Source organism: Narcine bancroftii, chromosome 3 (assembly GCF_036971445.1).
Source record: "Narcine bancroftii isolate sNarBan1 chromosome 3, sNarBan1.hap1, whole genome shotgun sequence".
Classification (NCBI taxonomy): domain Eukaryota; kingdom Metazoa; phylum Chordata; class Chondrichthyes; order Torpediniformes; family Narcinidae; genus Narcine; species Narcine bancroftii.
In genome coordinates this window covers 110,611,888-110,626,428 of record NC_091471.1, presented here as the reverse complement: position 1 = coordinate 110,626,428, position 14,541 = coordinate 110,611,888, and the positions used below count along the sequence as shown (strand labels likewise).

General features: G+C 43.6%; 1 protein-coding gene across 4 annotated transcripts in view; it reads right to left on the bottom strand.

Moving 5' to 3' along the window:
* The window catches only part of LOC138757472 (amyloid beta precursor protein binding family B member 2-like), a 367,320-nt gene that overhangs the window by 227,944 nt on the left and 124,835 nt on the right, over nt 1-14,541 (bottom strand). For 3 of the 4 annotated variants that reach the window (XM_069924831.1, XM_069924832.1, XM_069924834.1), the window contains exon 1: nt 12,170-12,257. Coding sequence is in view for 1 of the 4 variants with exons in the window: in XM_069924835.1 (XP_069780936.1) it covers nt 12,170-12,215 (46 nt within the window). In the remaining 3 variants the exon portion in view is untranslated. Of the gene's footprint in view, nt 1-12,169; nt 12,273-14,541 lie in introns of those variants that run through there. The other variant, XM_069924835.1, reaches the window with a different exon arrangement.

Here is a 14,541-nt window from a genome sequence, read left to right as displayed (position 1 = left end):
CATACATCCTTCCAGTAATCCAATGTGATGGTCAAGCAGGTGCAGTACAAAAATTTACAGTTACTTATTAAACTACTCGCGCATTACTGGGATGTGTGAGAAAACCAGAGCTTTTGGAGGAAACCTACACAGCAACAGGGAGAATGCAACATCTGAGAAGCCATGTCCCTGGTACGGTGAGGCAGCAGCTCTCCTTGCTGCACCACCATTCTAGTAGTAGTGCTGATTAAACCATCACCATCTCCTGTTATATCTGCTGTTCATTTAATGTGCACATTAAACTCACTGCATCTCTAGCTCTGAGTGGTGCCTGGCCTTTGAAACTTTTGTGGTAGTTGAGTGCAGATATTCTTAAAAAAAAACTCAGGATCCTGTCATGGTCACACAGTCATGCAGCAGAGTAAAAGGTCATTCAGCCCACCAAGTTTCATCAATACTAGTCCCATTTCCAGCACTTGGCCTGTACCCTTCAGAGCCATGGCAATTCAATTGCTTGTCTGTACACTCTAATGTTACAAGTTTTTCTGCCTTCAGCAAACTACATGAATTTCAATGAGGCCAAATTATCCACGGCAAATTGGTAAATTGGATCCAAAACTGACTTGTAATGGGAGGCAGAGAGCGTTGGTAGAAGATTGTATCTGTAATTAGAAAACAGTAGCTATTGATCTACCAGAGAAATTTGTGCAGGGGCCCTTGCTGTTTGTAATATACAGTTACAATTTACAATTACATTACAGTTAAAATGTGAATGAACCAGGCATGTTTTTTTAACATTTTATTTTTTATTTTCAAAGACTCCTATAAATCCAATTAAACAACATTCTTTTTCAACCATAGTGCACATCATATAGTCTATTTTATCCCCTACCCCTCTTCCCTTCCTCCTGTACCCTAAAACAAACAAGTTATATAAACTAAACAAATATAAGGAACAAAATATCGTTAAAGCCAAAACCCCTTAAGAGAACTTAAGAAGAGCCCAAAAGAAACATAAACTAAAAGAATAAGGAACAAAATGCAAGAGCGTGACGCCTGCTCCACGACCTACTTCACTGATCTCAAGCATTCCACTACTGGCATGGTTGTTGCATTTACTTTATCTAAAATGGGTATAATTACACCTGTGTACATCTGGGACCTCCTTCAAAGTTATAAGAAAATACAAGATAGGAACAACTTCAATATCCACATTTGCTGAAGATACGCAAGGTGTTATCTAAAAAATGAGTTATTTCCAATAGTCCGGTATCTCCTTTAATGCTTGGGATGCATTTCATGAAGCGTATCACAAAATAAATCAATGCAAATGAGAATCAAGGCCAGCGTACATCCCTGAGCCCCACATCTGAGCACTGAATAGTGAACTCTTCACACCAGCCCATATCAATTCCCTTCCCACATCAAAGCATATGGGGGTATTTTTGCTGCAAGAATGCAAGTGGAGGGCAGGTAGAAGTGTACAGTAAGTTCTTGGGGCCCAGGTTTAGGTTTCTAGCACTTTGAAAATAGGTACGTTAGGATGGAGATCCAAGTGTGGTATCGACCAGTGGCACTCACATCAACAGTGATGAAGAGCTTGGAAAGGCTGGTAGTAAAGCATTAACAGCTCCTGTCTGAGCAGTGACATAGATCTGTTCCAATTTGCCTATTGAGACAACAGGTCCATAGAGGAAATCATTTCACTGGCTCTACACAAAGAACTGGAACACCTGGACAGCAAAGATGCATATATACAGTTCAGCTTTTAACTATTATCCTGTGGATAATCCTCATGGCAAACCGGCCCTGCTTGTATTGCCACGTGGTGGGGCAGCCATGGGGGAATGGCGTCGTCAGGGGTTTCTCTCTGACTCCAGCATCCTTTCCAGCGCGCACCCTGGGCAGCGTTATGATGTCACAATGCACCAGGTGACTGAGCTCATGCGGCCCTTAAAGGGGCATGCTAAATTTGAATAAAAACAGTCGTTAACAACCCTTAACGTGGTGGCTGTGTTTCTTCCATTGCTCACACTCCCACAGTGGAGACCCTGACGAGCCCAGACATTTTTCAGGACTCAAAACACCAAGGATTCAGCAGAGGTTAACGCTGTCTCCATCAAGCTTCCCCCCTTTTGGACCCACCGACCGGGAAGGCAGAAGCACAATTTCAACACCACATCATCTCCTCAGACGCCACAATGATCTATCATGTCGTGAGCGCTCTGGACCAAGATACAGCAGCGAGGGTGGACAACAACATCCACCACCCCCCGGCTACAGGCAAGTACACTGCCCTCAAAGACCTGCTGCTTGGAACCTTCAGGCTAACTCCCCAGCAACAGGCTTCCAGGCTCCTTCACCTAGATGGGCTTGGGGACCGTAGTCCATCGGCGCTGATGGACGAAATGTTGACCCTGGCGGAAAACCATGACCAGATATTCCTGGAACAGATGAAGGCTTCTCGAACCCGAGGAGAGCAGCAGCCCATGCAGATGCCGTCTGGCGCACAATGAGGGAGAACGAGGCAGCCCTCAACCAGGTGGCATAACCAGGAGCCAGCTGACCACAGGCCACTCCCAAGATCAAGCCAGAGGAGGGCCAGTCAACCTGGTGTTTCTATCACCAGCGCTGGGGACTCATATGGCGAAGCTCCTGGGGGTCAAGCTCCACCACACCACAGCATGCCACCCGCAGTCCAGGCTCTCCGGACCAGACTGGGCGGACGAACTACCCTGGGACTTCCTCGGGATTAGGACGGCACCCAAGGAGGACCTGCAGGCTTCAGCAGCAGAGATGATCTATGGCGCACCGCTTTCCCTGCCGGGTGAGTTTTTCGGCCCAGACACTGACACCACGGCCACCGACAAAAACCTGCTGGCGGACCTACGCAGGCGACTGTCCTCCCTAGCTCCCCCACTCCCGGCACACCACGGCACCTGGCCGTTTCATCTCCCCAAAGAGTTCAACTTGGCCCAGTTCGTTTTCATGCGGAGGGGACCACAAGGTGCATCGCTACAGCAACCATACAAGGTGCCATACAAAGTCTTGCACCAGTCCGGCGGAACCTTCACCCTGGACGTTGGGGGGGGGGGGGGGGGAGGAACTTTTTACGGTGGACCACCTGAAGGCAGCCCATCTGGACATCACAGCCAGTCCAGACAGCCACACCCAAGCACCGGGACTGGCCGTCAAAGTGACAGGACACATAGCCGGTTCTGGGGGGGGTTGTGTGGCGGTGCACATCCACATGGCGAACCGGCCCCGCTTGTATTGCCATGTGGCAGGGCAGCCATGGGGAAATGGCGTCCTCAGAGGTTTCTCTCTGACTCCAACATCCCTTCCAGTGCACACCCTGGGCAGCGATTATGATGTCACAATGCACCAGGTGACTGAGCTCATGCTGCCCTTTTTGGGGCGTGCTGGATTTGAATAAAAATAGTCGTTAACGACCCTCAACGTGGTGGCTGTGTTTCTTCCACTGCTCACACCGCCACTACCCCCTCAAAACTGATAAGCAAACTCCAAGACTTTGGACTCAACACCCCACTGTGTAATTGGATCATGGTTTTCCTCTACTCCAGACAATGATATTTGGTAAGAACATCTCCAAAATTTCCATCAGTACCAGAGCACCACAAGGCTGCATTTTTATCCCCCTGCTCTACTCACTTTACACCTACGACTGTGTAGCTCAGTACGACAACATCACCATCTACAAATTCACTAACAGTACCATGATAGTGGGTTGTATAAAAAGATTCAATAAGTCAGCAATGCACTGACACCTAACCCTAACCTCACATTCAAGGTCACCAAAACCAAGGAGCTGATTGTTGACGTCAGAAAGGGAAAACCAGATGTGTACAGTCTAGTGATCATTGGGGGATCTGAGGAGGGGAGGGGAATTTAAGTTCTTGGGCATCACTATTTCGGAGGATCTTTCCTGGACCCAACACACTAATGAAGAAAGCATGTCAGAGCCTCTACTTCTTCAGAGTTTTGTGGAGGTTTGGTATGGCATCGGACACCTTAGCAAATTTCTACATGTGTGGTGGAAAGCATGCTCCCTCCTCTGATTAATTTTCATCTTTCCTCTCCCTCCTATTCATGTCCAATTATCTATTTCCCAGTCCTTTCTTTCCTTCTCGCCCAGCTTTTTAATTCAGATACCTGTCTGCTTTTTGTTCATACCTTGGAGAATGGCTCAGGCCTGAAAATTTGGTTATACAGTGTATATCTTTACCTCCTATAGACGCTGCAAGACCTGTTAAGTTCCTCCAAGATTTTTGTGTTTACTACCATCACAGAATCTGCAGACTTTCATGTTTCATTGAATAAAGTTTATTCAGAGCTTCCAATTTTATATGGTAATGCTGCCAAATCAAACTCAGCAATGTTAAATAATTACATTTAATGCAGAGTACAGCAATTCCCTACGTAGCACGCTACGTACTACTTCAAATTTACCACTAAACAGTGAGAAGTCTTTCTACATGGGAATTAAACTGATTAGTCAGTCAGCTCTAAAGGTTGTCATAACCAAAGGATATTAGTGGGGAAAAGCTCCCACTACTTCACAAATGCTCTTCATCGCAGGCTACTCAAACAGTCTCCGACAACTCCTGGCCTTCACGTGTGGCATAGTTCTTATGCCCGGTGGAGCTGTTCTCACTGACAGAAAGGGCAAGGACAGGCCACTGATGCCTTGAAACCAGTTGCAGATGGGGCTCATTAACCATGAATGGTAACTCATCTAGAAGATGGAAAACTTCAATTTCAGACCTCTGCTGCCTTGTGGCTATGCCCACTCATGGGAAAGGCTTTGGGAGTAAACCCGGAGGAAAAATCTGGAGCCAGAGTTCTGAAGGCGGCTCAGCAACTCCTGCAATGCTACTGGTACCAAACTGTATAGACCTTCATCGTTCCTTTGGACCTGTCATTAGAATGAACAGGGGGGTGGTGGGTTCCTACTGTGTGGGCAACAGATGAATCTCCATATCAACTTGCTCTGGCTTGCGCCTTGGAGAGACCGCTCCACTGTGACTACCAGAAGCATAATACCCATGGTCGACCACGACCATAGGCCAAAAGAGAAAGAGTCAGTTGGTTAAATTACAAACTCTCAGACTGCTAGAGCCCAAATGAGACCTTAAATATCACATCTATTACAAACATTACATTTATTTTGCACAAAATGTTTTGTTTATAACATTATTTTGCTTAACAGTGTTGCACGAAGAGCTGAGAGCACTGCTGAAATTTAAAAGTAAACCTCAAGTCCACAGGAAACTTTTCATTACTGCCTTGCGTGAGGAACTTTTCCAGCCACAACTATTTAAATAGACAGATCTCCTGCAAGCAGCAAGAAACCAAAGAGAAAAAAAAAACAGGATGAGACATTGCAGCAGTGCAAATGTCAAAAATTAGTTCAAATCAAATATTAACTTGTCAGCAAAAATTAGATAGCCTGTTTTCCAAATGGCCTGTGTTCAGAAATGAACTTTCAACACAGCACCGACAAACAGGACAAATGTGACTTTGTTATGTCTTTACTTAACCTATTTATGGCAATTCATTATAAAATGAAAATAAACCTGTGCAGTTTATTCATAGAACAGTACAGGAACAAGCCCTTTAGCCCACTTCTGTGCCAAACACGATGTCGAAATCAAACTAAAACTCTGCAGTTTGTACATGACAGATATCTCTCTAACCCTTTCATATTCATGTGCCTATCTGAGAGCCTTTTAAATATATTTGTTTCCACCACTATCCCTGGCAGCCCGTTCCAGGAATCCAGCATTCTGTGTAAAATATTTGCTCCAAACATAGAACATTACAGCACAGAAAAAGGTCCCTTTGGCCCTTCTAGTCTGTGCCAAATCATTTTGTCCACCTTTAAACATCCCCCCGCCCCCAAACCTCACTTTAAACTTGTTCTCTAGAACATAAACTTTTACACTGGGGAAAAGATCTGACAGTCTTACCTAGCCATTCTCAAACATTTTTTACTATGGCCCCCTAAGGACTCATGAAAGAAATTTTATGATTTCAGTCTGCGACTGCCCCCCCCCCCACCCCCAAACTTAAATGTGCTGTGGCCTTGGGGAGGCTGTTGGGAATGGTTGGTCTAAAACATCAAAGGCTATCATAATTTAATAAAACTTTTATCAGGTCTCCCTCAGACTTTGAGGATCCAGAGTAAACAAGTCCAAGTTTGTCTAATCTCTCCACATAACTTTTACCCTCCAAACCAGACAACATCTTGGTAAACCTCTTATGAATTCTTTCCAAAGCCTCCACATCTTTCTGTAAAGGGGGAGACCAGAATTACACACATATTCCAAAGGCGGCCTAAGTTTTCTATAGCTGCAACGTTACCTTTTTACTTTTGTACTTGCATTTTGAACGAAGAAAGCAAGCCTTGTTTGTCACCCTATCTACTTGCATGGCCACTTTCAAGGCTCTACAGACCTGGAGTCCAAATCCTTCTACACATCAATGCTTTAAAGCTGTGGTTCTTAATCTGTTTCTTTCCACTCACATATTACTTTAAATAATCCCTATGCTATCAGTGTTCCATGATTAGTAAGGGATTGCTTAAGGTAGTATGTGAGTGGGAATGGAAGGTTGAGAATCACTGCTTTAGACCCAATTGTTACTGAAATATTTTGCCTGAGGAAAATTGTCATTGGCCCATTTCCTTTGGAGTTATGAAACCATGCACATAACGAGTCAATTAGATGCGATTAAAACAGTGGTTTGCAAACTTTTGCTTTCCACCCACATACCACCTTAAGCAATCCCTTACTAATCACAGAGCACCTATGGCATAGGGAATACTTAAAGTGGTATGTAAGTGGAAAGAAAAAGATTGAGAACCACTGCTTTAAAGAGTTCTGCCATTGATTGTATACTTTTCCCTTGCATTTGAACTCCCAAGGTACACCTCACACTTGTCTGGGCTGAACACCATCTGCCATTTCTCTACCCACATATGCAACAGACCTATATCCTGTTGTATTCTTTGATAGATAACTCTCCAACCCTTTCACATTCATATGTCTATACTGTCCACAGCTTCACCAATACTAGTAATTTTAGAACTGCAGATAGAGAGATAGAACAAGTACTGGTGCACCAAATCTTTCTTGATGTACAGGGCTGTATGGTTCTTTGCGACCTCCCCTTTCAAAGTACAGAGGGCTTACACACTAAAAAATTAATTCTTCAGCAATTTTTTTAACCACTGCTGCACCAATGGAAAACAGTGAGCTAGTTTTTCAAGCTTCCCATCTCAATACCTAAAGCAAAAGGTTAAAACAAATCAAACGTGCCAGAGACCAAAGAAATTGCCCCACTTGCTATTGTGCCAATAACCTGTAGCAAGTTCTTCTGGGAAGCACCTGCAGCCTTGTGTGATCTGAAGAAAGATTCAAGGCCAAAATGGAGTGAATACTGCTAATCACGTCAAGGCCACATTTCCTCTCAGTTTTCTGCACTAATGGAGCATCTGCTGTATCAAATAAAACACTGCCACCTTTAGCACTTTGCTCTGAATATTTATTTAATATTAACTGGGTAAAAAAAAAAGGGCATCCAGACATAAGAAATAGGAGCAGGAGTCGGCCATCTGGCCCATCAAGCCTGCTTCACCATTCAATGAGATCATGGCTGATCTGATAATAGGCTCATCTCCTCCTATCTGCCCTTTCACCAAATCCCTTAATTCCCTTACTATGTAACAATCCATCCCAATCTTTTTTAAAATATATTTATTGAGGTCAATGGAAAATGAATTCCACAGATTCACCACCTTCTGGGAAAAGCAGTTCCTCTTCATCTCTGTCCTAAATCTACCACCCTGAATCTTGAGGCCATGTCCCCTAGATCTAGTCTCCCCTAGCAAAGTAAACAATTTACCTACCTCTATCTTATCTATACCTTTCAGAATTTTATATGTTTCTATATGATACCCTCTCATTCTTCCAAATTCCAGCAAGTACAGTCCCAGACAACTCATTCTCTCCTCAATGGGTAACCCTGGAATCAAGTTAGTGAACCTTCTCTGCACTACCTCTAAAGCCAGTACATCTTGCCCAAAATTAATGTAAGACTGCAACATAGATACAATCTAAACGGAAATTACATTTAAGACATCAAACTTATAGTTTTATCTTCTGAATTGTTAGAATCTCGAAACAACTTAATTTAAAGTGTTATTTTAAATTATTTATGGTATTAAATTAAGTTAATGAGATTGGTCTGCTTCTTATTCAAGATTAGTTTTAAGGTACATGATTTATTGGAGACAAAGCAAAGCCACTGCAGTCCTTTCAAACTAATAATTGCAGAGTCAGCGGGGATAAAGCTGCCCTTGTGCTGCTGAGTGCTCAACTTCAGGCTCCTGTAACATTTTCCAGATAGTAGCAGAGTGAAAGTGGTTTGGCCTGGGTGGTGGTGGTCCATGAGAATAGAGGCTGGTTTCTTAAGACACCACCACCTGTGGAATGTCCTCGATGGGGTGAAGGGTGTTGCTCATGATGTCGCAGGCCAAGTTAAAAACTCTCTGGAATTTCTTTCTTGTCCTGAGCGTTGGCTCTTCTGTACCAGACTGAAATGCAACCAGCTAGAATGTTCTCCACAGTACACTGTAGAAATTTGAGAGTCCTCAGTGGCATAAACTCCTCACAAAGTATAGCCGCTGGTGAGCCTCCTTCTTATTTACATCAACATGGAGGCTCCAGGACAGATCCTCCCAGATGTTTACACCCAGGAATTTGCTGACCCTTCGATAAGGACTGGATTGTGTTCTCCTGATTTCCTCCTGAAGTCCACAATCATCTCTTTGGCTTTCCTAACATTATTGCAAATATATCTGCATTTTTAATTGAATATCTGTGGTAGTAGGACTGCAAAATGGTGGAAAAGTCAAGCTTGAAGTCAACACAACACATGGAAACAGTGAATCAAATTACATAGCCAAGGGTCAAATACTTGGGAAACAAAATAAGAATTTCAATAAACAGTATGACAGCAGGAGAAGCCACAGGATATTGTCTACCTAAGACTGAATAGATGGATGATGGTGTCTTAGGCAGACAATATCGCCACAAGGCCGCCAACCACCCGATGTCTTCAGGACCACGTGAAGAGGCGATGCCTGGGGCTATCTGACTTCCTGACAATTCCTAATTCCTCCATTGCCTGGAATACCTCTTTAGCTTGCTGAAGGCGGTCGGGAGGTAGTCTGTGGGTTTTGGAATGCAGGGGAGGTCCCATGGTGGGGGGAAATATAAATGGAAATCTGGGGTAAGGAGCTCAGGAAACCTGGCGAGAGCATTCGCAAAATCATTGGTGGCCAGTGTCAGCACATGCAGCATGCCGCCAGGTGATGGCTAGAGGAGAGTGGGCATATGTGGAAAGTAGTGGCATGCGCTAAGCAATGTCCTTTAACGTCAACTAAGAAGTTGTGCGGCCTTGTGAAATCTGTACCCAGGATAGGTTGACATACAGCCACTGGCGTGAAGGGCCACTGGTATTGCATGTCTAATAGCAGCCTCACCGATCTCATGCCAAAACTGCATATGTCTAAGGTAACTTGTTGGAACTTCTAGACCGGAGGCTGTGGCACCTGGTAAAGTATGTCTGCCTTGCTTGCCACTACCCGCGGGTTGGAAAAATGGGATGAAGAAAGGTGCAGGGCAATATCGTGGGCAAGGCGATCCAAAAAGGCTGTCTTGAACATTAAACAATCGAAATGCCTGTCTGCTAGAGCAGGCATCTCATTCATCAGCTAAGACTGCGCCCTGTCATCCAGTTCTTCGAGGTGGAGCAGGCTCTACTTCCATCATACTCAAAGTAGCGAGTATGTGTGCCTTGAAAGCATTGTATTGTCCATCTGCGGGCGGGTTATTAATAAACTCATCTACCTTGGCAGCAGAGTGCTCATCCAGTGAGGCTATCACATGCCAGTATTTAGTGGCTGTGTTGGTAATGTTCCTTAGGTTGAACTGAGCCTCAGCTTGCTGGAACCAGGAGAGTGGGTTATGTGCCCAGAAGCTGGGGAGCTTAAATGCTACTGCCTATAGATCTGCTGCCTCACTCATACTGGGGATGTGGAGCTGTGCTCCGTTGATGGGGCTCAATTACCGTTGAGCACCCTGTCGGGGTCACTAATTTAGCGCTGCCAGTTGTGGGGCTAAGGAAAGATGACTGACACTTAATCAAGTAACTGTCAAACTATTTAATCTCGAGTTACACAGGCTTTTAAAGTCATTTTCAGTTCGGTTGGCCTGAAACCAGAAGTGTCGTCATCGCGTCACCCGACGATCCCCACAGTTTGCGGGCTTTCTCTTGGAGAAGAAGGTAGCCCAGCACCATCTTTGAGTTGGTCTAAAATGTCCCCAGAGACCCGCTGTGACAGGTGGCGATTCTGTCTTAAGCCCCACCCCCTTCTGCTGCTACGCTAGCTATCATGCCACCAGAATTAATTATTTTAACAACACTCCAAATACCAATAATAGTGGGTTTCTGATGTGACATCATGATCTCATCATAGAATTATAGATCTAATGCTACTTTAATTACTGCATACCAGCAAATGAAGAACTGTCAGCAATACAAACTCAGAATCAAATACCAAGTACTACTCATTGTTACTCTTTCAAGCATATTAAACTCCCTGAATATTCATTGCCCTGTTCACTTGTGGGTTTGGATTTAATTAAAAAATATCAACATCTGTTTTACATTTGTTTCCAAAATCACTTGAAAATACAATTCAGACTTGACAAAGTACTTTTCGTTTATAGTATGGAAAAACCAACATTTTCTCATCGTTTTATCTGACCTTGAAGATGGTGACCTCTTGACTTACTTGGGTTCTTGTGGGGAAGATAGTCACGCAACTTTTTTTGTACACTGCTAGATTTGTGCTTCTCCTTATCACCCTCCAGCAACTGTCTCCACCTTCACCTTCTTCAACCTGGTTTCATCTGTCCCCTTTTTTCTCTCTTACACATTCTTACCTGCTTCAGTTGCCCAATTCCACACCTGCAACTCCCCCATCCATTGTGAGCATCATTTAGAAAATGCACTTCAATTACTTGCCTGCTCTACTTCAAAAGTAACTCCCAAACCTGGGTCTGTACCTACAAGGATGAGAAGACCAGCAGGTGAATGGAAATATTGCTCCCAAATTACATACCATCCCAACTTCAAAACATATTGTAGTTACTACATTGGCATTAGGTCTGAAACTTGCAAAATCCTGCATAACAGAGATAGGGAAAAGAAACACAAGAGAATGCAGACATCTGGAGCATTAAAAACAGATGTGGAGAAATTTCATTAGCCAGAGAGTAGATTTGTTGGAGGGATTCAGTGGGACAGGCAGCATCTGTAGAGGGAAATGGAAAGTCAATGTTTTGGTCAGAGCACTTTCACCAAGACTGAAAATGCAGAAGGGAGATATCCATTATATGGGGAGAGATGAGATAGGGGGCAGTATGTGACTGGCATATTGAGGGGTGGAGGATGGGGGAGTTGCAGGTGTGGAATTGGGCAACTGAAGCAGGTAAGAATGTGTAAGAGAGAAAAAAGGGGACAGATGAAACCAGGTTGAAGAAGGTGAAGGTGGAGACAGTTGCTGGAGGGTGATAAGGAGAAGCACAAATCTAGCAGTGTACAAAAAAAGTTGCGTGACTATCTTCCCCACAAGAACCCAAGTAAGTCAAGAGGTCACCATCTTCAAGGTCAGATAAAACGATGAGAAAATGTTGGTTTTTCCATACTATAAACGAAAAGTACTTTGTCAAGTCTGAATTGTATTTTCAAGTGATTTTGGAAACAAATGTAAAACAAATGCTGATATTTTTTAATTAAACCCAAACCCACAGAACATAACTGTTCCAATTGCATCATTTATATTCCCAGGAGATCACCACGATTAAAATTATTCCATTCCCATCTGCCTCCAATTTAATAGGAAAGTTACTTACAAATACAGTAATTCACAGCAGATATCAGTTATGGATATCATATCATTGAAACGAACATACCTTGAAAGAAATTCCAAATGATAGTACTAATTCATATTCCAGGAGAAACAGCAAAACATTTCTATCAATATTTTTGAAGCAAAGTTAAAGAACTAAAGGGAATGATTGTCCGCACCCATACGTACATTCACTATTTGGACGATGATAAGTTCCTGGGTATCGTCTGCCCATCGTGATTGGTCAACACATTATAGCATCAAGTAAGCCCTGCTCAAGGGAATTTCATGTCTGAAAAATAAAAATAATTTAAAATTTAGAGTAAAAAAAACCATTAAATGTCTTCCATTGAAATATTTACAAACTGTACCACAGAGGATAAATAAAACCATGCATACTTCGACATGTCACTGAATCATGAAGGAACAAGCTCTATACATCTTTACAAACAAAGAGCTAGTGTGCAAAAATGGCAAGAGTTATAAACCAAAAGCACTTTCATAACAGGTTGCAATCGAATTTGATTTCAAAGTCAACTTCCTCTCCTGAACAGATGAAACCTACTTGACAATAACAGCAACAAAAGACACCAGATCACAAAGAACTGTACTTCACACATTTTTTAAAAAATAGGCAAACTAAAATACATTCCTCATTCTTAAGGACATTGCATTTAAATTTAGACATACAACACGGTAACAGGCCCTTCCAGCCACCCAATATGGAATTAAAAACAGAAATTAAATATGCTGTGCCATTACATGTCGTATGTGCCTTAATAAAAGAACCCCATCACACTGGTCACAACCTCTTCTCACTGCTATGTTTAGGTAGAAGACACAAAGACCTGAAAATCAGCATCTCAAGTTTGGGCAATTGAATTCAACAGTTGAAGGCAATAGAGGTCAGGTGACCCAAACATCACTATAAAAGTGAGGGACTCCATAGCAGAGCCGTCATTGAAGGGACAGTCATCATCAGTCAGATTGGAAAGGCTTCGGTTCAAGAGGCTTCAGCAAATAGGGGCTGATGTGGTGGTTCAGGAGTTGAAGTGAGTAAGGGCCACCATATTTCAAGGAAGAAAAAGGATTCAGCAGGTTGGCACCAGTTAGGGCAGGTTTATATATGTTTTCCTCAAGTCATAGACAATGGGAATGGCAGCTAAGGCCTAGGAATGTTCCACTTGCAGAATGTGAGTCATCAGGGAGACCAGTAGTATCCCAGACAACTTCATCTGTGAGAAGTGCATCCAGCTGCAGCTCCTGACAAACTAAGTTAAGGAAATGAAGCTGAAGTTGATGCAGAGGGGGTGATAGACAGGAGTTACAGGGTCACAGGAAGAGGATAGATGGGTGACAGTCAGGAGATGAAAAGGGGACAGACAGACAGTGCAGGGCACCCTGTGGCTGTACCCCTCGATAAAAAGCATATAATTTTAGATACTGTTTGGGGGGGGGAGGGATTGGGGAGAAAATACTAACCAGGGGCAAGTCATAGCCATCAGGTCTCTGGCACGGAATCTGGTCCAATGGCTAAGAAGGAAAGGGAGAAGAGGCAAGCTGCAGTTATAGAGGATTCCATAGTTCAGGGGACAGATAAGAGGTTCTGTGGAAGAACTTGAGTATCCTAGATGGTATGTTTCCTCCCTGGTGCCAGGGTCTGAAATATCTCAGATCAATTTCATGGCATTCTCAAGAGGGAGGGTGAGCAGCCTGATGACATGGTCCATGTACAGAACAAAGAATGAGGAGGTCTTGCAAGGAGACTTCAGGAAGTTAAACACCAAGTTGAACAACAAGACCTCCATAATTGTGATTTCAGGATTGCTACCTGTGCCACCTACCAGAGTTTAGAAATGGGGGATAATGCAGCTTAATACAAGGCGCAGAAGGGAGGGCTTCAGGTTTCTGAATCATTGGGCTCCCTTCCAGGGAAAATGGGATGTGTTCTAGCAGGATGGTTTACATCTGAACTGCAGGGGGACTAATATCCTTGCAGGAAGGTTTGCTTGTGCTACTCTGGGGAGTTTAAACTAGATTTGGAGGGGGATTGGAACCAGAGTGCCAAGAGCAGATAGAAGAGTGGAGGAAGGAAAAGATGGTGAAAATTGCACGTTACCTTAGAAGTCAACAGGTTGTGCGAGAGATTATAGATATGATTTTGGGAGAGAAATTGGGGCAAGTTTTTTTTTAGTGTAGGTCACATACAAACACTTCAAAAAGATCTTATTTAAAATACTTGAGCTCTGCTCAAGCTAGACAGGCCAGCGTCAAAAGCCTTTGCAAAGACTTTGGAGAATGCCCAAGAGACTTCACTAATGGACTGTTGTTTTGAAAAGCAACAGATGAAAGAACTTGGAGGAGAAGGTTCGGAGCCGCAGGTATCTGGGAGTGCTGTTTGCTGTTCTAAGAGGGTCATGTGTTTTTTTTTGCAAGCAGAGAGGGAGTCAAACAGGCATTTCTGAGAGAGAGAGAGAGAGAGAGAGAGAGAGAGAGATCAGTTCTACAGTTTTACAGTTAGCAGCAACAGCTGGTACTGGAACAGGACAAGCTGGCAAGTT